Genomic DNA, 27,858 nt, shown 5'->3' with positions numbered 1-27,858 from the left:
AGATGCTTTTGCCTTGCAGCTGTAAAAACCTTAAAACAATCCAGTACTCTACTGTCTGGTCACGCAATGACCACAAAGCAAGGAATACATTTTGTCATTTAGAGAAAATGTTTACTATAAGCTTTTAGTCTTTTTTCTTTAAAAAAAAAATGTTTAAGAAAATAATAAAAAGAATACATTGAGGGTAATAATAAGGTAATACAGCCCTAAACTGAGCAATAAAAAAATTTTAAGCGTATTTGCCAAAATAAATATGTTTGAAAAAGAATAACTACTTGACTAAATAGTATTAGGCCATACACAAAACACATTAGACAAAAGAAAAATTACCATACACATGTTTTAAGAGGTTATAGACAAATAATCTTTGGTATATAAGGATAAACATGTAAATATTTTCTATATGCAGGCCTTATCTTAATATACCTAGTCTTAGTCTAGCTTATGTTTATGAGCATTTTATATTCATTTACCTACCCATCCTTTGATTTACCTCCTTCTTTGTTTTTGCTTATGTTTTTGCTGGGGGAGCGTGGGGTGGGGAGAAAAATGGGGAGGTTATATAATTCTTATTTTATGGCTAGAGGATAGTTAAATGCTAAAACATTTCTCAGCTTAAGTAATGTGGTACTTATCAAGGTCTATAAAGAAACGGCAGCCTTTTCCAACCTTTACCCTGTAGAAGAGAACCTTGTCTCTGACATTCAGGAATCTAGGGGTTAACATTTTAATACTGAAATAAACTCTTCTTCATGAGGAGAAACACTCCAACTACTGTGTGTGGGAAACCAAAGAACTAGCCCCACCTAAATAAATGACTGCATGGTCATGATCAATCCACTTCTGCTAATTGAGGTTCTGGCTTTAAAGATAGTTTTTTATGGTACCTACAAGAAAGAGAATCTAGTAGTCTTACCTTTATTTTAAATAGTCTACTGCAAAAATATTTTTTCAGTAAGTTTTTCCTAATCAGATTTTTTTCTTGAAATCCCTTTTTCCCAGAGGATATCAATTCATTAACACCATATTGCTTATAAATTTCACTGGATATTTTGTTAGTTGAAGGTCTGGGGATTCCCCTTATGTTCCGCCCCCACCCCACAACGAATATTTCAATGAACAAGTCCCAAAGTAATGACCACATTAATAGGAAGTTAATTAAATTTAATTTAAATATCAAAGAAGGCATGTTATCCTATCCTCTTCATTAAAAGTCTTTGAGAAGTAAAACTTTAAATATTTTTGTGGTTGTCTTCGTATTTCTATATTTTATTTTCTAAAAATGTAATTAAAACATGTTGACATATAAAGCATATTGATGCATTATGCCAAAAATACAAATTCTAGACATTCATTTTTTGTAAACTGTTTACAATTATCCTTAAGTCATATAATACTATTGGTATGATTTTGTTGTATTCTTTGTTAATGGTTATAATTGAAATAAAGTTGAATTACAGTGTCAATAATACGTGTCATCAAACAAAAGTGAACCATGGAACAAAAATATATCACAAGAGAATTATACTTGAAAGTATAAAAACATACAAAATAACTGACATGTACTCCTAGATATGATCCCTTGTATTTTAACCCACATAAGCTTAGAATAAGAATTAATCATTTTACATAAGCTAAGAATAAGAATTAATCATTTTACAGTGTCAGTGTTCCAAATTATATACAAACGGCTTTAAGGATAAGAAATAATTATAAATTTACACAAACTGGATATGCTTATACTTTCTTGTTATTTTTATAATAACTTTGGTTAATAATCAGAATTATGCTAACAAGAACTGTGCAAAAACATTTTGTTTGGAAGTGCATTTGAACTTGTTATTAATTACTCAATTCCAATTTACATTTAATGGACTTTAATACATTACATATTTTTACGGGAACATGTGGAGATCTGGAAAAATGGTTGGCTCGAATAAGTGGTTCTCTTTTAAGTTCATTTTATCCCTTTGGGTTCACTCAATAACAGCAATATATTTTTAAAGTATATATTTTACTGAAAAAATACGTAAGTCACAAACCAAAAGCTAACAGATGTGTGACTTCTAATTAGTTATAATAATCTCTGCTTCGATGCCATTAGAATGAGCCTTTCTTTTCTTTTGAAAACTAAAAAAGCTTTCCTTTGAATTTTAAACTGTCAGGGTGCTTCAAAGTCAGTGTACAAAATCTGCTTTGATTAAAATTTTAGACATCTACAGTGATAACTTTATGAAAGGAAAATATTAAATTATAATTATCCTAAACAGACACAGTCTTGTGAAACTAACCCTACATTCATGTTAAAACACAAAGAGTTGAATATAATGAATTTGATTCATCCTCGAACACAAAGCTTCACCACAGTAAACTCAGTCAACTGTTGCTCTTGCGCCTATATTCATGGTGCTTAAATAGCGCACTTTAAAACAAAAAAAACTCCAATTGGCTTTTCATATATCCACCCTCCCCAAAAATAACGCACTTGAAAAACTCAAATGATATGAAAGGCTTCAAGGCCTCTTTTCTCCCTTTCATACCCCTTTTTTTTATTTCTGTTTGCAGTAATCTGCCTTTCTCTTTCTCTTTCTCATTGCTACAGAGCAAGCGAGGAGGCTCAGAGCTTTGAAAAGGGGGCTCAATGTGTAATGGGTCCACTAGAATTAATTTACTTGCACCAAATCCATTGAGCACAGAGGGTTTTTTTTCCCCCTCTCTCTCTCTCCCTCTCACTCCTCAAATCATTTGGAGTCGAACGCAGCCCCCAGCCTTTGTAATTCTAGTAAAGCACTTAAAGTGCACAGTAGGTGTTCATGAGGACCATCTGGTCAAAAGCAAAACAAGCTGCTGATTTTGCCTTTGAATAGAATGAAGCAAGTGTGAATTAGTCTCTTCAATTAGCACTATTACAACCTGTCAAGTGCATATTGTAAAACAGGATTATTACAGTATTGGTCACCAGTGCAATTATTTACTCTCTGCCTTTTCTTGCATATAAAAATGTCTTATGTTTATTAGTTTCTGATAACTGAACATAATATCTCTTAACCCAGGCATTTTAAAACTACCAACACACAAATCACAGATTATGAAATACAGTCGGCCAAGAAGCTGTTAGGATACACAAATCTTAAGTAACAAAGGTCTAAAGCACCGTCGACTCTTAACAAAATTTCATTGTTTCTACCTTCTTGAAATGTAGGTGAAGAAATACTTACATGGCTAAAAAAAAAATGTCCAATAGAGATTATTCTAAAATACTTTCAGAGGGAAAGAAAGACTTGTCAGTTCCAAATAGCTGCATTGTAAATATTACTTAAATTTATTTCCTAAGGGGATAATTTATTAAGCATCACAGAAAACCCCAAAGTATATAAAATGATCATTACTGATTTATTCATTTGAAGTGGTATAACGTCAACAGATCTCAGTAACAAAGTGCAACTTGAAACTTATCATATACATGCAAAAGAAACTCATAGTCTCCTTTCTGAAAGCTGAAGAAAGGCTCAAATTCATTGCCCAGTTGCTTAAGAAATTATCTCTCTTTCATTCTTCCTAAGATGTCATATGTGATTTCAAATTTTTAAAAATCAAACTATGATACACGCTAATTAAAATGGGTTCATTCTAATTGAGCTTATATATGCCATTCATCTTACAGTAAAAATAAACCACATAAACTTTTAATTAAATAAGCACACAATTTAATTTACCCCATTGCATATGCACATTCTTATCTCTCTACTCTTCAGGTTCTGTGCCAGCAGCCCCCACCCTCTCCATACTGGAAAACAAACAAACCAAAAAATAAACAAACAAACTATACGTAAAACATATACAGAAAGGGCATGTTAGTTAAGAAGTTTTAGTCAACCCACTAGTAGAAAATTGCTCTTTAGTATAATCTGTAAAAGACTACAAATGTACTGTTAACAACGTCCAGCATTAAAGGAGAATAGTTTGAAATATGTATTAGTCAAGCAAGTTGAGAAAGTAGCAAGAGAAAAATAGACACAAAAAACCCAACAGGAGTTTCAAATTTGCAGAATCAGAATTAGTCTCATGATTTCACAATTATTTAGCCAACATTATTTTTAAGGACCGGTATGATTTATTTAGTTCACTTCTTGTTGCTAATTCAAAACTAGTGGCTTCCCACTTAACAATTGCTAGTATTAGTAGTGAAATGTTTTACTATTCCATGCAAGATATATCTTTATAGGTTGTCGATTTTCCCCTTTAATTCCCATTGAGAACTAAATAAACATTAATAAGAACAGTGAGAATTCTGGGGTAAAGTGAAACTCAGAAAAGGATTTAAATAATTCCAATAGCTCTTCATAGTGTTTCTCGCTGTAAGAGATAAGGAATACTCCATGATTCTGTACCAAAAATACTTTGGTTTTTTATCAGTGTTATTCTGGGTCATGTGTGTATTCCTTAAGTTTGTATGACATCTATAAAGAAAAGTGGATATTTTGTCTAATAGGAGCTTTTGCAATAGTAAGATGGACAACAAAGAATTAGTTTCCAAGAAAAGTTGGCTTGATTTCAGGGACTTTATTTCCTTTTCCACACCTGGGTTTAGGATCTGAAGTAGGCAAATCAATCTTTTTTCCCCCTAATTTAACCAATCCCAAGTGCATTTGTAGCCACAGATCTTTAAAAATCAGAATTACTGAAATCTGTACAATTAACTGTTTAAAAATCTAAATTCTAAGTGTAGAAAATTCATTAAAATAAGGTAAGCTTGTTTAAATTTTCAGGGAAATTCACTAATTTAAAGTGTGTCAACTAGCTAATTAAGGATCCAAAAAGGTAGAAAGACAGATGTCACAAAGTTATTGTTATATTATTTGATAATTTTTATAAACTATTTTGTCATAATGGATAAAGGGAAAGGATTTTTATTCTTATGACTACTTGCAACCCTCCATTCTGACCTTTTTATACTATCATTGCCTTTTCCTCAAGTAGGAGGATAATGTAAGTGGAAGGATTTGTAAAGAGCTTAAAAAAAAATAACCTCAATATCTAACTAGCTTAAATTAAAGTCTAGAGCACCCAAAGGATGTAAGTCATGCATTGTGAGGCAAGAGACCACAGAGACAGAATGAACAAACACTTGTACAACTATCGGTTTATCACCACTGACTTGCATGAACATATGGTCACTGAAGAGTTATTTAAAATTCAAACTGCAGCTAAGTTCTATTTTCTAAGTCAGTATTTTTAAAAATGTATTTTGTTAATTAAAAGTTGAAATTATAGTGCCTTTGTCAATCCTATTTCATTTAATAGAACTTTCCCTCTGGGGGAAAATATTACAAGAGCTTTCCGTTAAAAATGCAAGGCTGTCAAAAATTAAAAATACCAGAAAATGGTATTTTTTTTCCCACCTACAACAAAAATAATATACAACTACACTGGAAAATAAAATCAGTTTTTTTTTTAAATTTCTTCCTTTTCTCTTATATGTTGGTCGGAATTCATTCTTGAACCTATTAAACAACACTGAAAAAAGATTTCTGAAACTGGTGACAAAAATTAATTTACAAGTTAGGATATATGGTATCATTAAGCTTCCAAATTAATAGCAAAAATTCTAGCATTTATAAAATAACACTGCAAAATCATTTCAAGATTATATTTTTATTGCATTGCAACCTGACTTTCAATCATGCAACAACAAAAATACATGTACTTAAGTGTCACTGTGGGTTGCATGGCTGTAGCATAAGAGCATCTTGTCCTCCTTGAACCCCATTCCAGGTATTCCACAAGTTGAAGGAGAAAAGTCTTAGGATTAGGCCTACAGAGCGTGACCCTAGGCCTAGAGAGTATAATACACATTCCTTTTCTAAACTGTACAGAATAAAAGAGCTTATGTCTACCTGTCTGCCCACAGAAAAGCAACAGATATTAGAAACAACTGCATTTATTTTTTTCCTGGCAACTAGCATTTCAAAATATTATTTTAAATCAACTTTTAAAAGATAAAAAAAGGAAAAAAGAAGAAACCAAACTCTTGTTGAGAAATACATAAGAATATTTGTCTGCAAAAATATTTTCAGGACACTTCATTTAGAAATGGTATAAAAAGATTTACTGTTTTCAAGTCCTTGAAGCTTAAAATATATTTGGTAATCTAAATAGCAGGACGCAGAGAACAGTTTCAGCCAACTGTGGCACACAATGGCACATATACAGAATTTTAAATATTTCTTTTAATAATTGATGTAGTCATTTTGAATCATTCTGCATAGGATATCAGGTGTGAGCAGATTGCATTAACGCTGCTTAAACATTTCAACTTGTCAGTATGGCCAACTCGATTTCGGAAATATTTGCAGTATTTTCCCATCGAAACAGTAATAAAGGCAAAATAAATATATGCCACTACTTTATAATCACCGAACATTAATGAATATTTTATGTCTTTTTAAATCTCCCTGTTTAATTTAAAAGGGTGAAATTAAGTCTCCTCCCTGCAATATGCCAATTATCTGTAAATCAAACAATAACTTGGCTATTATGCTCCTTTTTGTTAATATAAGAGAAGCTAATTTGAAAACACTGAATGGCATTTTTAGACTATCAGTTTAATAGTCCTCTCTGCCCTCTTGTGGGAGAAAGTTGAAACACACTCAAACTATAGCCACTGGAAATGTTAAAACAAAAACGCAAAAAAACAAAAAAAGGTAAAATTCTGGCTATAAATATTTCAATCAGAAAAAAAAAATAAGGCAGTCTATATGTACCCTTCATGCGATATAGTAGTCTTCAACTTAAAAAAGGAAATCAACCACAGAATGAAATTTACCTCTTATTATCTTTGCTGTTCTTGATTAAACTGGGGTTATTTATTTTGAAACTGAATTTCTTATTTAATTTTATTCAATATATAATTTAAATTTCATAATCATGAGGTTCCCAGAATAACTCTGCGATAGGACGAGAGTTAAACATTATTTTTAATATAAAAACGACAATGATTCTTCAAGGAATTAAAATCTTAAATTTAGAGAACAGAACATCCATTATAGAGATTAAAAATGAAATGGCAATTAATATATTTAAAATCCTGAAAAAAATCAAATAATTTAAACCTATGATTCAAATTAGGGGCCAAGAAAAATCTTAAAGATCTTAGTTACTAGTCAACGAACTATTCAAGTGATAAACAGAGAAAATAAACTTCAAGTAATGAGTTATTTACGCCAAATTCAGAAGTTGAAATTTATTGATAAAACATGAAAAAAGAAAAACCATTAACAGTTCAGCCATTACTGAAACAATTCATATACTTCCGAAAAATGATTAGGGTGAAAACAACTTGTTCTTTCAATATGACATTAGTAATTAGTTGAAGCAATGTAGTCCAAGAAAAAATTTATGAAATAATCTAAGATTAAACAAGATTAATTTTCTTTATAAAAACATGAGTGGACAATGACTGTTGTCTTCATAACTTACAAGGGGTAATGTGACATAGTCATCATTTCACTGTCTCTAAACACAAGTCTTGCCATAGCCTTACACATTTCCCCCCCCAAAGCAGATAAATTACTAGCTTTTAGGTGGGTGGGGCCACAGACAAGAAGTTACCTCTTCTCTCTTGGGGGAGGTTCTTTTTGAAACAGTGGCCCTGGTTGGTCACATTGATGAAAATATTGACACTATAAATAGATTCTTCTTAGATACTCTGAGCTAAATGACTGGGTTCCCTACAGCATCTCAAGAATACTGCCCAAGGCTGGAATTCAACTGCTTAAGAAAAGCCTCCTCAATTCCTTTTGGAAATAGGCAGGATACACTCTATAAATAATATATTTGAGAGCAACCTTTCAAATAAAGTATACGCATGTTCGAAAATGCATGCTGTCGATAATCTCCAAATTAATATTCTGAATAATTACTATAAAACTATGAAATATATAATAATGTGCTATTTTAAGCAGGGTTTTAAAAGTTGACTATTTTAAGAATTATCAAGAGCTTTCATTTACAACATCTTTCTAGGTCAAGTCATTTAATGTATCTACAGTAATCACTGATGCTCAAGTTAATTAAAATTAAAAACCCAATAATGAAACATAAAGAGAGTTTCCAACCAGAACACATAAGCCCTCTCTTTAACAGGGTCAACATTAGCTATAATGAGCTACCTTTATTCCTTAGCTGTGAGACATAACTCACCTCTTGAATGGTACTGCTTCCTGAGAAGTTCAGGTTGTACTCCCGCTGGACTTCTCGGTGGGTGATGATCAGCATGAAGTTTTGATTTAATGACTCCTGCAGGGCACTGAAAGGGCTGAAAGAAAAACAAGGAACTCTGAGATGAACAAGTTCTAGCTTGCTTTACGGTTAGCTGCAAAAACCCCAGGAGTACCATAACCTCCACACAGGCATGTCCGGGCCCAATGTTATCATCTTTTCAGCTCCTAAAGGCAAGAGAGCAAGCTGAGAACAACCAAGGGGAGCTAACCTGTTAACTCCTTCTCTACCAAGGTGTTTTTAAACTTCAGTTATAGATACTTTGCATACATAAGAATTTCGACAAGTCATGTGCTACTGCCTGCATATGTATTTTCTCCAAGAGAAGCAAATTTGTCAATTATATTAAATTCCAAATATGCTACTAAAATGTATACTCAAAAACTGTGGTTCAATTCCAAATGAAACAGCAGTTCTGGAAGAACAGAAATCTGAAACTATTGTTTATACTCATGAGTGTCATATAGGTATAGAAATACAGTTTCAGTAAAAATTGAGAAAGTATTGAAATCTACAGAACTTTAATTGCTATACCGAAATTCCTTCAAAATAATTGTGCTTTCACTTACAAGTCAGAAATACCGAGAATTCAGAAATAGGAGAATTCAGAGCAATATTAAACTCTGTGCCAAAGTTCCAAAATGTAAGAAATGTGTCAGAAACATGAAGAATAAATGAATTTAGCCACATCAATTAAGAAAAATAAGCCATGGTTCTATTTGTTTATAACAATATTAAAAAGCACCATCGGCAATGAAAATAAAAATCTGTCACCATTATGTATGAACAATCTGTATTGCTAGTCTCAAGTACAGTGCTAGTCTCTCTTCCATGCTATGCTTTAGAAGCAAAAAAAAATATACGGTTCTGGCCTTCATCACTCCACCTTTGCCAATATGTAACTATGTGATAAATATACATGCAACATAAGATTAGAATTAGGCAGTTAATCTGTGTGTCCCAGTGTCGCCCATCGAGTTCACAGGTAAATTACAGATTCAAAATACCTAGGAAACACCTATATACAGCATGAAATATTATTGATCAAAATCAAGGGAAATAATACCCCACTAAAATAGAGTTTCTTTAGGCAGGGACCTTTGTCTTTGATCCTTACCACTTAAGCATAATGCCTGGCACACTGCAGATAAATATTTATTTAATAATGAATAAACTGTAAATTTTCAGAAGGCAAGAGTCTTACTCATCTTTGTATTTTACACAGCAACGTTGCCTTCTGGAAAACTACCATGGGAATTAAGATTTTGATTCACTTATTTATCTGCATTAACTGAATGCCTCGCATTATTCCAGATGCTAAGGAAACCAACCCAAATAATACACAGTTCCTATCCATGAAAACCTTCACAATCTAATGAGGGTAGACAGACACGTACACAGCCATAGTATAATGTAATAGATAACAACTGAGAAATTGAAAAAAAATACAATGAAAACCAAGAAGGAAGTGTTTAACTTTGCCTCAGTGAGAGGGGGAAAGGGTTAAGGGAAAGCTTCAGAGGAGAATAAAAATATAAATTGAAATATAAAGGGTAAGTAGGACCTTAGTTTATTAACTGGAAGGGACTAAATTTTTGTTTTATTTGGGGAAGGGAGATGGGTGGCACTTTTTAGACTAGGAAATAATAAATGGAAGAACACAGCATGTTCATTCACTCAGTTAACATATATTTATTGAGCACATACCTATGTTTATGACACCGTTCCAGTTGCTAGGGACACAGTTATGAACAACAAAAAAAATGGTCCCTGCTTTCATGAAACTTATATTCTAGTAAAGGAAACAATACTCAAGTAAATGAATAAGTAACTTTAGAGAATGCTAAGTGCTATGAAGAAAATAAACAGGATTATAAAAGGTAGCAGAGGGGTGGGGGGAAGGAAATTATTTTCAACATAATAGTTGGGGAAGACATCTCTGAGGAAATGACATTTAAGTTGAGGCTAGTATAAGAAAGAGATAGCAGGAATCTGATCATGTAGGTCCTTGTAGACCACAGTAAAGAACTTGGTATTTATAGTAATTGCAAAGGAAAGCCATTGGAAGATTTTACACTGGGAAATGGTTAAGATCTGACTTACACGTACATTTATACAACATTATTCTGGTTGCTCTGGCTACAGTGCGAAAAGAGTCAAGGCAGGGCTAGTCCCAGCAGGAAGTGATGGTGGCTTACGCTAACTACAGAGGCAGAGAGTGAAGAGTTGTCAGGTTCAGATGTATTTTAGAGGTAGAAGCCAGACAACTTACTGATGGAATGTGAGAGAAAAACATAACTCCAAGGTGGTAGGAGCAAATGGAGAGACGGAATTGCATTTAACAAGGAAAACTGGGTTAAGAACAGGTTAGGTAGAAAATTTGAGAGTGAAGTTATGTATATATCAAAGTTTAAGGTGCCTATCAGAGATCCAAAAAGAGATATCATGTACAGCTGTGTATAAGAGTTGAGGGTCAAGTAAGAGAGCTCGGATCAGGAGAGTCGACAGCACATACAGGAGCCTGCCCCCCTGCTTATCTTCAGTTTCCGTTTCTGCAATTTCAGTTACCTGCAGTTAACCAAGGTCTGAAAACATTAAATGGAAAATTACAAAAATAAACAATTCATAAGTTTTAAATTGCAGGCTGTTCTGAGTGGATTGACGAAATCTCACGCCCTCCTGATCCATCCTACCTGGGCCATGAATCATCCCTATGTCCAGAATATCCTGCCCCTTAGTCACTTAGCAGTTATCTTGGTTATCAGATAGACTATCATAGTGCTTGTATTCAAGCAACCCTTATTTTACTTAATAATGGCCCCAAAGCACAAGAGTAGTGATGCTGGCAATTCGGATCTGCCAAAGAGGAGCCATAAAGTGCTTCCTTTAAGTGAAAAGGTGAAAGTTAAAAAAAAATTGTATGCTGAGGTTGCTAAGATCAACAGTAAGAATGAATCTTCTACCAATGAAATTGTGAAGAAGGAAAAAGAAGTCTGTGCTAGTTTTGCTGTCTCACCTCTACATGCAAAAGTTATGGCTACAGTGCGTGATAAGTGCTTAAGATGGAAAAGGCATCATATTTGTCCAATAAGATATTTTGAGAGAAAGTCTGCATTCACATAACTTTTACTATAGCACATTGTCATAATTTTTCTATTATTAGTTATTGTTGTTCATCTCTTACTGTGCCTGTTATAAATTAAACTTTATCATAGGTCTGTATGTACAGGCACCCTGCTTTATTTCGCTTCACAGACTGTGTGTTTTTTACAAGTTGAAGGTTTGTGGCAACCCTGCACTGAGCAAGACTATTGGCATCATTTTTCCAACAGCATTATTTTTTAATTAAGGTATGTACATTGTTTTTTTTTTAGACATAATGCTATTGAACACTTAATAGGCTACAGTATAGTGCAAACATAAGTTTACATGCACTGGGAAACCAAAAATGCATGTGACTCACTTTATTACAATATTTGCTTTATCGCAGTGGTCTGGAATTGAATCCACGATATCTCTGGGGTGTGTGCCTGTATAGGGAAAAATATACTATACGTAGAATATGGTACTCTCTGTGGTTTCAGGCTTCCACTGGGGGTCTTGAAATGTATTCCCCATGGATAGGGGGACTATTACAGATAGTATATAGATTTTGTAGCCAAAAGAAATCACCTAGGCAAACAGGGCTCTCCTCCCAAATACTGCACAGCTTTCAGACTACCTCATGTCCTACCATTAGTATTATTATAGACTGCCTCTTCTCTGAATTCATGTACCATATCCCTTATTTAATACTTATTTATAGTGTTTTGTATGGTTTGCTTTGTTTCACGTGTGGAAGTCTTGAATTCAAGACTACAAGCCTTTTGAGAGTAAGTATCTTTATTATTCATCTGTATTTCCCTTGACACTTAGCATACTAAAAGGTGATTCAAGGCAATCCTATAAACACTTAAGGAATAGTTCTGCATATTTGGAACTCCATATAAAGAATTACTAATTCTCATTTTTTAAGCCTACCTTTGAAGTGCCACTTTACTCACAAAATTGTAGTTCAGAAAGGTTAAGTAATTTCCCAAGGTTATGCAGCTATAAAAAGATGGGACCCAGTTTTTAAACTATATTTGATTCTATGTTCTTCAGCATCCTATCTCCCAAATGGCTAGGCTGCTTTAGGGATACAAAGATGAGTAAGACCCTGCCTGCTAGGAGTTCACAATTCATTCATTCTTTCTATAATTATTTGATTCTTATTCGTAATAATACAGGAATCAAAGACATAATCACTGACCTCAAGACAGACTACTCTGAGAGTTAAAACAGATGTGAGGATTGTGGAGAAGAAAAAGAGTACTTTGAAGTACTATGAAGAAGAATGGATAGTAAGGGAGGGTGGGAGGGAGGGAGACGCAAGAGGGAAGAGATATGGGAACATATGTATATGTATAACTGATTCACTTTGTTATAAAGCAGAAACTAACACACCATTGTAAAGCAATTATACTCCAGTAAAGATGTTAAAAAAAAGAAAAAAGAAAAAAGAATGTATAGTAATTTGACAAGTATATAATAGAGGTGATTTCAGACATAGACTAGTTTGAGCAGAGATGAGATTGGAGAATACAGGGAAGGGTGGAGAAAGCAATGAGGAAGAAGTATAAGGGGATGTAAAGAAGGGTTTCTGAAAGAGGAAACTTGAAAAACGTTAAAGACCAACATTATGGGGGCTTCAAATGCTGGGCTAAGGAGCTCAGAATTCCAAAAGTCTTGATTATTATACAGATAGATCCTCCTTTATCTTTACATATGAATCTATACAAACGCTTAATACCTTTAGTGCTTGCCTTCATGCAGTTCCTTAGATATGTTTCTTGATGTTGACTGGCAGACTTGTGCAATAACTTTGTAGAAAGGTTTGCCAGGACCAGCAGTGACTGCCAAACTACGTTAGAAGAACACCAATTTAGTCTAGTTCTGCAATTTCCCAGGAGCCCTGGGGAAGGGTAAGTTTGGCAAGAAAAAATATTTATGGCTTTAAACTGCTTGGGAGTCACAGAGTCAGATTTGAACTCCTGCTCCACTCCCCACTAGTTGTTTGACCTTTGTCTCCCACCCCCACAATAATAATTCTTTCAATACTATTTATTTTGTGTCTACCATATACAGGCCCTTATTTTAGGCACTTAACTACTCTGAAAATTCTGTTTCCTCTTCAGAAAAAAGAAAATAACCTTTACCTGATAAAACTCTGAATATTAAATTTTACAAAGCCAAGGGGGAATTTTTATTACATGTAAGTTTTAAGGTGGCCTATTATTAAAAATAGAATACTTTAGAGGGGTACCCATACTATAAAATCTTACAATGACAGTAAAACATTAACCAAAGTGTCTATGGTGGTTTTGTGGCAGTTATTTTTCATGTTTTAGTTTCATTTCTCTGTAGGAGTTGATAGAGGGTAAAATCTTTTTTTTATTTATTTATTTTATATTGGAGTATATTGATTAGCAATGTTGTGTTAGTTTCAGGTGTACAGCAAAGTGATTCAGTTATACATAGACATGTATCTATTCTTCTTCAAATTTTCCCATTTAGGTTGTTACAGTAGGTCCTCGTTGGTTATCTATTTTAAATACAGCGGTGTGTACATGTCAATCCCAAACTCCCAATCTATCCCCCCTTCCCATCCTGGTAACCAAAAGTTTGTTCTTTAAGTCTGTGAGTCTGTTTCTGTTTTGTAAATAAGTTCATTTGTATCATTCTTTTTTAGCTTCCACATATAAGCGATATCAAATGATATTTGTCTTTCTCTGACTTATTTCACTTAGTATGATAATCTCCAGATAAAACCGTTTCTGATGCATGGAACATAACTGTACATTATGCCTAATGTTATCCAAGCTCACAGGGTTCTTTTTAACACAGATCTTGCTTGGGGTTGATATACCACATTCATGTTCCTTCTGAGAATGGTTTTTATTATCTGCAACCTCAGACTCCAGCCTGATTCATTCACTTAGCCATTAATAATAATGGCTAGCCTTTAATGAGTGCTACTATGCATCAGGCATTAAGGGCTTTGGGTCAACTTTATGAAGTTTATTATCATTTTCTTGTTACAGATGAGGAAACTGATGTTAAGTAACTTGCTTAATGTCACACACAAAATAAGTAGTAGTAACTCTTCTAAGGTCTAACTCTTATGATTTGTCCTCCAGATACTGGGGAAGAGGACCCAGTAAGATCTTATTTCTGCCTTCATTGAGTTTATTGAGGAATGCACAGGTAAGCAAACCTACAACCCACATATGGTACCATTTGCTAAGAGCTCTAATACCACTTTTGCTAAGGTGGTATGGAAATACAGAGGAAGAATACCTAAATTAGACCAAGGAGGAGGCAAAGGCTGTAAAGGAATTTACTATGGTGATTTGCATAATTTTCAAAGACTTTATTGCTAAAATATTATCTATAGAAATTGATTCTAGCTGCTGCTTAGCAGAGTATGTTGAGCCCTTAGTTGCTGCATCTAGGAGCAATTTTCTCCACAATAGTGTCTTCTAATAGTTGGTTAGGATAGTTAGCCACAGTTAATCCACCTTCAAGCAGTCTCTCTTTTACCTTCAAAATGCAAAGTCATTCATGCTATGTCAACTTTGACCTTCAGAATAGCTGAGGGTAATTACCAAAGTAGGTGGATGAGAAATAATACAAAACAGTTTTTTGTTTCCCTTAATGGCATGTTTTCTCTTCAATAAGAGGGAGAAGGAAAGGTGTAAGCAAATGTAGAAATTTTTTAAAGGCAGTTGAATTTTAACTCAATGCAAGAAATGGTTTTAATAGAACATCTATTCTCTCCTTACCGGTTTTTAATTTTTCATTCTCTATTATGATTTTACTTTCAGTTTGAGTATTTGTATTTACCAACAACGAGATGGTTGCTTCTACAAATAGACAACAGTCATTAAAACTTACCGTTGCTGTACCCTCAAATACAAACTGAAATTAATGTTTGAAATGTAATGAAAATCATATACATTGTCCCCAAGCTTTGAACTGGTGGTTATTTGCAAAAAACACAACACAGTGAATGTTAACATTTTAAAGCAATTAGTGGCAAAGTGCTAGACATTTTCACATATACCATCTCATAATTCTCCTAGCCAGTTTCTTAATTTTCAAGTTGGGGGAGGGACAGTGGGAGGCATGTGAGAGGGAACTACAAAAAGATAGATAGATAGATAGATAAACAGATAGATAGATAATCTACCTCCTTAAAATTTTCAGTAGTATAACTGAGCATTAATATCTAAGCCACCAACAAAATTCTAGAAATAGTTTCAGCAGAACATCCCTTCTCTACTTTCTTTTCTGTCCACAAGTCTTGGACATTCATTCTGCTAATGAATGTCCACCTATGCCTGGGGGGATCCCATTCCAATTTAACTATGAGCATTTATCAGGAACAGAGAAGTCATCTGTAAAATGTCTGTCTTCTAGTGAGTAACAACTTCATTTTAATTCACTGACTTAGTTTAATACATTTTATATTGCCATCCAGTTTTTTTTTGGTGGGGGGGGAAGGACAGTATGGGGAAAATTAGTGTACAGCAAATTTTAACACAGGCCCCAATAAATAAACTTGAAGTTACAGACATTTTTTTATACCTGAGAACATAAAAGGCCATAAATTATTGGCCTCCATATGTCAAGTACTGATGAAAGCAACACATTAAGAAAATATTTATAACAGCCTTTACTGTCTTGACTGCTTATTTCACATTGAGAGAGCACTTTAGTGATCCACTTATGCAGAAAGCACATGGATATTTTAATATGTATGACACAGTGATTTTTCAAGGTTAACTTAAGATTGCATTATGGTAGTGAAATGATCATTTGATCATCATGTAGCTATATACCTGTCATTAATTCCTGATTAAGAAGAGGAATGGCTTCCTCCTGACAAATAGCAGCAGGCCCTTAGGGTAGAACAGTAGAAGGCAGGGTGTCTTGCATCAAGGATAATAACAGTAATTTTAAGGATTTCTTCTTCAGCAATTCCTTGAATCAAGAATTCCCTCTTAAATCTTCAGTGGGCAGAAGATTTGGCCAGGCTAAATCAGAGCCTTCCTATTAAAACAGTAACAGTTCTAGAGGAAGCATTCATTGTTATAAAGTATAAATCCATCAAGATTAAACAACTAGACTAGGAAAAACAACACATTCAGACTTCGGTTTCAGGGCTGTTATGGACTGAATGTTTGTGTATCCCCTCAAATTCACATGCTGAAAGCCTAACCCTCAGTGTGATGGTATTTGGAGGTAGGGCCTTTGGAAGATGATTATGCTTATATGAAGTCATGAGGATGGGACTCCCATGATGGGATTACTGTTTTTATAAGAAGAAGAGAGAACAGAGCTTGGGCTCTCCCTCTGTCAAGTGAGGACACTGTGAGAAGGCAGCCATCTGCAAGCCAGGAAAAGGGCTCTCACTACGAACCAAATCTGTCAGCATCTTGATCTTGGACTTTATAGCCTCAAGAACTGTAAGAAATAAATGTCTGTTGTTCAAGCCACCCAGTCAAGGGTATTTTGTTATAGCAGCCTGAGCTGACTAACATAAGGGCGTTTAAGAGTTCTGAATTCACAGCACTCAAGTAAACAGATACCATCAATTCTGCACAGGCTTCTACTAAATGGCTATCTGTTTGTTAAATGCTATATACACATCCAAATTAAAATTCCACTCATTAAAATCCATTGTAGAAAACAGTAAGTGTTTGTCAAAACTCATATAACTGGGGAATACTTAAGAACCCATTTATTATATGTAAATTATATCTCCACAAAAAAATTATAAGCCATAAAAAGTACCTGAAAAATTGGATAACTACTATTTTGGCAATTAAATGGGTCCCATATATATATATTTTTAATATTAATTCTCCTTAGTTATTTACATTTTTTTTTTTAATTTTATTTATTTATTTATTTATTTTTGGCTGTGTTGGGTCTTCGTTTCTGTGCGAGGGCTTTCTCCAGTTGCGGCAAGCAGGGGCCACTCTTCATCGCGGTGCGCGGGCCTATCACTACCGCGGCCTCTCGTTGCAGAGCACAGGCTCCAGACGCACAGGCTCAGTAGTTGTGGCTCACGGGCCTAGTTGCTCCGCGGCATGTGGGATCTTCCCAAACCAGGGCTCGAACCCGTGTCCCCTGCATTGGCAGGCAGATTCTCAACCACTGCGCCACCAGGGAAGCCCGGGTCCCATATTTTTAACTTCAAAAATACAACACACTTTTCATCAATGTAAATGGAAACCATGGATTTTTTGCCATTGCTACTTAATAATACTATATGACCACTGACATATACGGCTGTTGTCCGTGAAATTAAATTTCTCAAATCAATGTTGTATACGTAGTTAAGATGAGTAAAATATTAACATCAATACAGAGATCAAAAAATCTCCTGTTTCATTCCTGTTGTGTGTGTATGCTATTTCTTTTCTTGCACTGGATATTTTAAACAAATATCAATGTAAAATAACACGTTTAGAAGGTTCATTTCCAATAATTTTATTTTTTAAACATGACCTGATACTGAAGCCAGAAAAGTAATTTTTTCAAATTATTGTGACATTTTCTTATAAAAATATAAATAATAATCTTAGAATGTGCTATTGAATTTTTCATTAATAATTTACAATTTATATCTTTCTAAAAGGCCCTACAAAATTTTCTCTCCTTTGTCTCTTTGGGAATATTTTATTATCTACAATGATCTTTTTATCCTTTCAGATATATCAAGCTTTTAAATTAAAAAGCATGACACGTGGCAATTTAAATTTCCATTCTAAATTTACAGAGTCATATGAGCTCTTGTCAACAAAAGACCAAATTTACTATAATTATGGATTATTTACACTAAAACAAAATAAGAAATCAATATGTAAATGTAATGTTTGTAGTAGCTAATGCAGCCAGCAATGACAGATTAGGTTCAAACAGCAATCAGTTTGAAAATCTGGCACATATGTAAATGAGCTAGGGACTTGATGTTTACATTTGACTGTATTTCATTCAGGATTTTTAAATTGTCTCAGGAAGAGCACAAAAATAAAATGTTAATCTTTCCACTACAAATATAACTTGAGCCCTCATCATAACTGAAATTAGGTTTTGCTCCTGTCCAGCTAAACTAACATATGATACTAATAATTCTGAGCTGCAGATTACATCATTCTTAATTAACACTCTGCTACAGTTGTTAACATCCTCCAAGACACCATGTTATCATCACCACAAGTTCTGTAACAATCTTAAAACGACGTTTAACAAAGGTTGGCCTCTTACTCTGCAGCTACTTTTAATTGCTTTCTTTGCTGGCAATTAAATATGTCTAGATAAACATTCGGTTTCACATAATTCTTAACAACATTTTCATGAAGATTTCAAAGTTCAGGTGTCCTTATGTCTATAATTACTGTTTATCAATATAGAGATCTACTGGATTCAGCAAAATGTACTAACCAAAGTATATAAAATTAATCAAAATGTGGTAATTAGTGGTGATAGTGATATATTGTGATCCATCAAGTAGTTCATAGCAAAACTGTCAAAACATAATTCTATTCATCTAGACAAACCACGAAGAAAGAAAAAAAATTTACAGATACAATGATTTTTGTTTCATGAATTAGTGACCAAGTTTCCGACTGTCCATTAAATCAACCATAGAGAATACCTGCAGTTCTTTTTCGAAGTGTGATGTTAACAAGCTAATCTCAGTACTCACTAACCTATGAATAGGCAGTAAACTATATAAATGGGTTTGCTACATCAATCCAATTAGATGTGTTGTGATCTCCACCAATGCTTTAATTGGGGACAAGTTTCTTTCATCCAGAATGCATAACTATAGGGAAATGTCCTCTTCTTAAAATAAGCCACTTTTCAAGTAGCCCCTTATTAAGAAACACTTACCAATCCAATACTTCCTAATTTTACTTTTACAAAATCTAATAATAATGCTCACAAGAATTAAAGTTGAACAGTAATCACACTAATGTACTTGAAACACTGATTATATTAATTTATTCTTAAGAAATGATGAGTTACTTTAAGAATGATACATCGAATTGTTATCAAACACTGTACTACTTACAACACTGGTAAAACATTTTCACAGATGAATATCCTTTGTGAAAACAAACAAAAAAGAAGTTGTTTTGTAAAGCATTTTGGAAGAAAAAATTAACCAATCCTTTCAGAACATTTACTTGCATATATAAAGTTTCCCCTTTCTGTACCTCAGTTCCCCTAGTCATAAAATGGGACTAGATTAGATGATTGCTTTAAATCCTTCCAAAGACGATACCCTAGAGCTTTCTTCTAAGTCAGAGCTCTCAAGGATATGACTCTTGCATTAAGGGAGAACACCAAAAATTGAAATAGCAGGATATAGACTAAAAAAAAAGTGAAAAATATTATAAGGATTAACATCTGTGCAGAGATTGTGAGGTGCTGAGGAAATAGAAGTAGGATGAGAGCTATCTGAAAGCATCCTTAGAATGTCCTTGTAATAAGTGAACCCCACAATAGTTCCATGATACTGTTCAGTTATCTTTTTAGTTGGGATAATGGGGGGTGAACAAGTATCTTGAATGGCCTCAGTACAGGGTGGGAGAGATGGGAAAAAGAAAACAAAAAAAGAAAAAAATAAACTGTTTGTATGAGTATCAATACACATACCACCCAGAGGGTGTCACCTCTTAGCTAAGACCGAGGCTAGAAGCACAGCTGGATACCTATTACCACAGCTAGTTATAAGAAGCAGAGACAGAAGAGGAATAGTTCAGTTTTTCCCTTAATTATAGCAGGCTCAATGGATTTAGTGAAGTGCACATCCAACGTAGAAGGTTAGAAGAGACCTCAAGGATCATGAGAACAATGTTTCATTTGCTTTTCTTCAAGCTTCTGCCTCTGCTTACAGGGTGAATACTATTTCTGCCCATGCTGCTTCTCCTCACAAAGGAAGTGTTTTAACACTTGTAGCATTTTCTCCCCATTCTAAACCTGCTTCCTCCAGAGAAAAGAAGAGACTATTATAATTATTCACAAGGTCACCTTGTACTAGGTTAGGTTTCACAGAAGGCAGGGACGAGACCAGCAGCTTCCTCTTCCATTTCCTATGCCCTAGTGCACTAAATTCCCTTCCACTTTTTATCCTCTGTGGTAAATACTCCTGGACAAGGTTTGCCATGAGCTCTCTAAGCTATGTTTCCTGCTGTGACCAGGTTGGTGAGGCAGGTCTATTGCATCAGTCCTTAAGGCTCTGAAGACCCAGTCATAACTCTTTTTATAGGTCACTTGAGCATGTGGGTCCTAAGATTTGGATCTGGAGTGAAAGGTAAAAGACCTCACTTAGGACTCAAGTCTAAGCCACATGATCCATTTGGTGCTTGTCTGGCTACTAAACCAGTTTCTTTTTCCAGTCATGGAGCCTCTTTATTTTCTGGTAGCATCTGAGGCCCGGAGCAGAGGAGTGACCTGCCCAAAGTCAAACAGTGATTCTGTGGGAGAGCTGGGGCTAGAACTCAGATGGGGCTAGGACTCAGATATCTTGACTCACTACTCCTCAATTTCCTTCCACAGTATCCATCAGAAAATACAATACCCTACTCTCACCTAATTCAAGGCTACTGTCACCTGCTTTCCCACCAACGGTTTTCCAAGGACAAAAAAAAGGCCACATATTTTAACACCAGTGGTTTACTTAACTATCACAGGAGTCCCAATTAGCACCCTGAATTTACTAATGCTTGCACAAATAGCAACTAATTCAAAGTCAGAATTAAAAGCAACTTCACAACTCAGAGGCCACACAACAGGACCATATGCTAGACTGCATGACCAGAGCTCAACAATACCCTCATAGAACTCATCGAAATATTAATGCGAACCATCCTCCCAGTATAAAAAGGTCAAAGTTCAAAAGCAAGACTCAATTACTACTTGTAAAAGGGACAGCTACACATAAGGGATACCTTATTTTCTGTCACCCTGCCATAAAAATGAAGACAATCTATATAATTAAAATGGAGCTGGACATTTTAAGCACTTATTAGAATAAGACCAAAGCAAGTTGAAAAGACTGTCTTTTATTACCAAGACACCCATTCAGTCCTTTTCTAGCAAGGTGATCATTAGTAACACCAAATCCAAAAATACTAAACCTTCTCCATTTATATTTATACATGGCCTGAGCGCTTTGGCACTAGTTATTTCCCTTGCCTAGAATACTATTCATTCTGCTCTTCACTTTAATGGTTCCTCAATCATTCATGTTTCAGTTGAAACAGTACCTCTTCTGAGAGGCCTTTCCTGACCTTACAACTTACAGTAGTCACCCAATTACTTCTTATCATGTCACTCTATTTCAGTTTTCTGCAAAGCACTTGTTATCATCTGATAATTTTTCTGGTTTATCTTATTTGTAGTTTGTTGCCTGTCTCTCCACCCTACCCCCACGTCTACACATATTATATTGTAAACTCCATGAAACCAGGTACCTTGTTGTCTCGTTTCTCATTGTATCCCTAACACCTAGAACAAGGACCTAACACATTGTAAGATGGTACTCAATCTATATCTAGTAAATGAGTGAATAACTGACATCCTGCATGAATAAATGAGATGGACTCTCCATTTATCTGAAAAACACTTTATGATGAGTTTGACAAATAGCAAAACAGCCAATGGAGAGACTACACATGCATGGATAAAGAATTAAATCCCTCAATTTGTCATGAAGCTTTTCATATTCATCACAACAAATGTTTATTAAGGGCTCTACACAGATGGCGCTCTCATGAACTGAGGGAGATGCTCAGTAAGAGTGCTCTTGCTCTTCACAGCTCAGGATCTGGCTGGAGAGAGGACAGCCATATAAGAAATAATACGAGGGAAACTAAGACTCAGAGAAGAAAGATGCTGCCTGAGGCCACAAAACCAGGGTAGGACAGTTATAGGATAAACAGTGTCTCACTATAAAGCCAGAGCTCCTTCCGTTACTCCATACTTTGATGAGAAAAATGAAAAGGAACACTGGACAAAAAGCCTAAACTCAGGTCAAGGAGTGGAGATTGCCTAGTTCATTACATTTATGGGACACTTGTAAGATCTTTGGCTCCCCAAGTATCTTATATCTGTTCCGCATGATGCTTGATGTCCCTCCATTAGAACTTTACTTCTTACCTTTGGTCTCTCTTAGGAGGCAAACATCCTTAGGCATGTACCACTTCGCAGTATTCATTCCACAAATAGTTCTAAGTACCTACTATGTTTCAGGCCCTCTTTTAGCTGCTGAGGATACAACAGTGAACAAAAAAAAAAGTCGCTGATTTCTTACAGCTTTACATTGTGATGAGGGACACAGACAACAAATATGAATATATTACTAATATTACTAATATAATGCATTGTTGTGATAATGTAAGATAAAGGGAGAATGTATAACAGAGGGGCTTTTTTAGCCAGGGGAATCAAGAAAAGCCTATCTGAGGATGTAACATTTGAGTAGAGGCCTGAATAAAGTAAAGGAGTAAGCAAAGTTGATAAGTGGTAGATCATTTCAGGCAGGGGAATAGCAAAGTGCAAATGTCCTGAAGTTGAAGCACACTTAGAATGTTTAAAGAAGAGCAGGGAGGCCAGTGTGGCTGGCAAGATACAAGCCAGAGATGAGAATGATAAAAGATGAAGTTAGAGAGAAAGTCAGGAACAAGATTATGTAAGTCCTTTATATACCTTAGTAAGGAACCTGGATTTTATTCTAAGTGCAAAAATGCAAATGGAGGGGTTTGAGCAGGGGAGAGACATAATCAAGTTATGGTTTTTGGTTCATTTACATCTTAGACCATTTGAATGCTGGGAGAGGTGCCACTTGAAGGTAGTGGAATAAGGACAGGGGAAAGAAGAGGTCATTAAATGGTAAGGCTGAGAGAAGGCAAAGAAAAGTTTACCTACTCATTTTTATTATCTGTGGTTATAAGTGAGATTTACACACAATTTTTTCTTACATTATCTTTTTCTAGTTTTGGTAACAAGATTACATGAACATTATAAAATAAGATAGTTAGCAGTCTCACTGGGAAGAGTTTGTGTAAACTTTCTTTATGGAAATCCTCTGGGGTGGGGGAGGGGGAAGAAGTGGCATATGAAATTTTTGACTACAAATTCAATTTCTTTGATGGCTATCACTTTTTTCAGGTTACCTATTTCTTGTATTCATTTTAGTACTTGATCGTTTATGCAAAATTCTCCATTTCAACTAAATTTCAGATTTTAATAAGCCATAAAGATATGCTTATTTTATTACTATTCATGCACATTTTTGTTTTAAAACAATTTAATGTATTAATTTATTATGTTTTGTATTAACTTATTTAATAATTATTTTATTAATCAAATAATCTCTTCTGAATCTGTAGTTAAGTCCCCTTTTTCATACCTAATATTTTTGTGCTTACCCTCGTTTTTTCTTGGCTTGATTTTTCAAGCAGTTATTACTTGTTGATTACTTCTATCATTAATTACTGCTTTTAAACCTTTCTTTCCTTCTATTTTCTTCAGACTTACTCTATTGTTATTTCTCTATTTTCTTAAGTTGAACATACAATGCAATTGTTTTCTATCTTTCTTATCTTCTAATTAGTGGACTTAATATTACAAATTTCCCTCTAAGTACCACTTTTGCTATATTCAAAGTTTTAGTATATAGCACTCTTATTTATGTTTACTTCTGAACAGCTAGTGGTTGCTATTATGATTTCATTTTTACCCATAAATTATTTTGAAGTAAATTATTTGTAGTATCCAATGTATGGAGAATCTCAGAGATACCTTTTTATTATTACTTCACTTCTAATTTTATTGCATAATGGCCAGAGAATGGGTCAGCATGATAGTGATTCTTTGATACTGGCTTTGTGTTCTAACACGTGGTCAATTTTCATAAGTATTCTATATGTGCTTAATTTGGTTATTCAAATAATATATAGCCTACAAAGATTTATTGCTTAATTCATTAGTTTCCATAAGACATCTGTATATAATTGTGGTTGAACTATTTCTCCTTGTAATTTTGTCAATTTTTGCTGATTTGTGCACACAAGTTTACAATTGTCATATCTTCTTGGTAAACTGTCCCTCAATATTATTTGCCTTAAATTCAATTTTATGTAATATTAATATTGCCACACTACATTTTAAAAATTAATATTTGGCTTAAATATCATTTCTTATACCCTTTCTCTTTTCTGTGTCATTTCTTTAAGAGATATTTCTCTGATAAACAACATATAGCTGACTATTCTTTTTTCTTCTAGAAGCATGCAGGTTATTTTTCTTTAGTGTTTATCCCCTTAAGTTATAACATTTATACCTAGGTTTATATTTTTCTAATATAGACTAATTTAATCAGTAGCTCTAGCTTTCTTCAAACAAGAACCTAAACAAGCTCTCAATAACTCTCTCTGCCATCACCTAACCACTACCCCTAATTCAGTTTACCCATCTGCAAAATGTGACAAAGAACACCCATCTATGATTTATTGTGAGGATTTAATCAGATAATATATATAAAGGGCTTGGCAAAAAGCCTGTCTTCATAAATGATAACTGTTGTGTCACTGTCACTTACCAAATACTTTAACTTCATATTTAACATCCTTATTCTTGTAACTATTACCTATCTTCTACTGCAGTATTATCTATAATTTACACTTTTCAACAACTATTACTTAACAGCACTGAAATCCAGAATCCAGAAATGTTCTCCATTTGCTCCAATCTTCTATTCTTCTACCTTTTCTGTCTCTAAACCTGCCAGCTAACTTCAACACTTAACCCCTGGACTCCACCCTGCCTCCCTGCTATAGACTGAACTGCATCCCCCAACCCTAGAAATCCTATATCGAAGCCCTAACCCCCAATATGGCTGTATTTGCAAACAGTTTTTAGGAAGTAATTAAGATTAAATGAAATCGTAAGGGTGGGGCCCTAATCCAATAGGATTGGTGTCTTTATAAGAAGAGGAAGAGAGACAAGAGGACTCCAGTACTTGCTTGCTACCTGCCTCCTCTACTTCCCTTCCCCAACTTCCTTTCCCTCCCTCCTTCCCCCCTACCCCCAACCCCCTATATGAGGACACAGTGAGAAGGCAGCTGTCTGCAAGCCAGGAAGAGAGCTCTCACTAGAAACCAAATCTCACAGGAACCCTGATTGGGCTTTTCAGCCTCAAGAACTGTGAGAAATAAATGTCTATTGTTTGTCACCTAGTCTATGGTATTTTGTCATTGCAGCTTAAATTAAGATACTCCCATACTCTTTTTGTCCACCAGCCCTTTTTGGTTTCACTTTTTCAATTTTTTCCTATTTGCTGTCTCTTCCTCCTCATAATTCTAATAATTCTTCAGTCTCTTGACCCTACTCCTCCCTCAACTTCTCTCTCCCTTCAGAGTTGAATTTTCTGAAAATAACAGTAACTCTAATTCCTCATTTCTCACTTATACATTAAAATCTACTACAACCTGGTTCTTATTCTCATCTTCCTACCAAAAATGATCTTAATAAATGCATTAATTACTTATATACCAAACTGATGACCTTTTAAATAATTACCATACTACTTGGAATACACTGCAATATTTTGTACCATTGTACATTTGAGACAAAAAATATAGGCAGTAGTACATATTTTTCAGGATTGTCTCAGTTCTAGACATGTGACTGAATTACATATGGGACACACACCAGTGAAAAGCTCCATTGGCAAGTAGGAAACAGGTGTTTATAAATAGAGACTTGTCATCTATATATGTTTTTGGAAATTGAAGTATTGAGAGGAGACGTCAGGGAGAATGTACAGTAAGAGGGACTGCTGAAAACAGAACTCTGGGGAACACCAACTTTTAGAGCAGATGAAGAAAAGAAGTGATTACTGGATGAATCAACCTGAGTGGCACACAGAACACCAAAACAGTGTTGGAAATTTTCTTTAAAGAGATGAATTAAGGGGACTTCCCCGGTGGCACAGTGGTTAAGAATCCGCCTGCCAATGCAGGGGACACGGGTTCAAGCCCTGGTCCAGGAAGATCCCACATGCCATGGAGCAACTAAGCCCATGAGCCACAACTACTGAGCCTGCGTGCTTAGAGCCTGTGCTCCACAGCAAGAGAAGCCACCGCAATGAGAAGCCTGCGCACCGCAACAAAAGAGTAGCCCCTGCTCACTGCAACTAGAGAAAGCCTGCACCAGGAACGAAGACCCAACACAGCCAAAAATAAATAAATAAATAAATTTTATATATATATATATATATATATATATACACACACACACACACACACATATATATATATATATAAGCTTATATATACCTTAATAAATAGATTATAAGCTCCCACAGGACAGAGCTTGTTTTCATCTGGTAGGTAATCAATAAATCTTTGATAGATTGAATCTTTCCTATAATAATATGAAACAGGTATAATTAACAGTCCCCATCCCTTCTGATTTTACTATGATTTACAGTATAATCTGAAGTTGTGCCATAGGGGTACTGCATCACCTTTGAATTAATTAGTGAAATCTGATTTATTTTAAAAGTTTTTAAATGCTTTTCAACTGTATTAAAGATTACGATTAAAGAGTTTGCTCTTAAATTCTCAAAAAGCCTGAAATTCTGTTTTGTGAAAAACATTACTTACTTTAAAATAATTCTAAATATAATTCAGTTATAGACACTTATATGGTAATTTTGCTGCTCTTAGCTTAAAAAAAAAAATGTAAATACAAAATAAGACTCAATTAACAGGCACCCCCTAGTGGCAGTAAAATCAAGTTAAGAAAAAAAAATTTCATAAGACATGGTTTAAGATATAGCTCTCACCAAACCTTGAGAATAATATTGTTTGTCAGTAAACAATTTAAAAGCATGTTATTTTATATCTACATTTTACTAAATGATTAATAGTGTACGGTAACTAAAAGTTCATTCACACACCGAAATTTCATTAATATTCTTGAGAACTACAGTAAGTGAAATAATGTATATAAATGCCCTTCAACAAGGATATAATGACAAATTACAAGATATTTTTTAAAAAATCTCATTATAGAGAACAGCTTCCAAAAAAGAAGCCATCTTTGGAATAAAGCTTTATATATTTCTGTCAAGAAACTGGAAGCTATAGTAGATGGAGGGTCAGATGGAGATTTCAGTATGAGAAGTATTCACTGATGACCTTGAACAATCCACAAAACTCTTCTAAACACCTCAATTTGCTAATTTATAAATTAGAGATATCAAAATCAGCCTGTAATCTTGTAGAGTTGTTATAAAAATCAAGTGAGAGTTGAATGAGAAAGATTACTATTGGTATTTACTAGCATAAATAATTGTAATAATCGTGCTTTGTAATTTGTGATTTCACATATAATGTACCTCTCCTGCTTAATGAATTTTTACAACCACCCTGGCAACTAAAATCAATGCTTCCTATTTTATATATGAAA

The 27,858-nt window shown here is 34.4% G+C and overlaps 1 protein-coding gene across 2 annotated transcripts in view; it reads right to left on the bottom strand.

The window, feature by feature from the left end:
• Positions 1 to 27,858, bottom strand: part of FAF1 (Fas associated factor 1) — a 473,015-nt gene that overhangs the window by 239,806 nt on the left and 205,351 nt on the right. For both annotated transcript variants that reach the window (XM_061184239.1, XM_061184240.1), the window contains one exon: positions 8,203 to 8,317. In XM_061184239.1, the coding sequence (XP_061040222.1) occupies positions 8,203 to 8,317 (115 nt within the window). The remainder of the gene's footprint in view (positions 1 to 8,202; positions 8,318 to 27,858) is intronic.

Source organism: Eubalaena glacialis, chromosome 3 (genome assembly GCF_028564815.1).
Source record: "Eubalaena glacialis isolate mEubGla1 chromosome 3, mEubGla1.1.hap2.+ XY, whole genome shotgun sequence".
Lineage (NCBI taxonomy): Eukaryota > Metazoa > Chordata > Mammalia > Artiodactyla > Balaenidae > Eubalaena > Eubalaena glacialis.
Note: the sequence above shows the minus strand (reverse complement) of the source record. Positions and strands in the feature narration are given on the sequence as shown.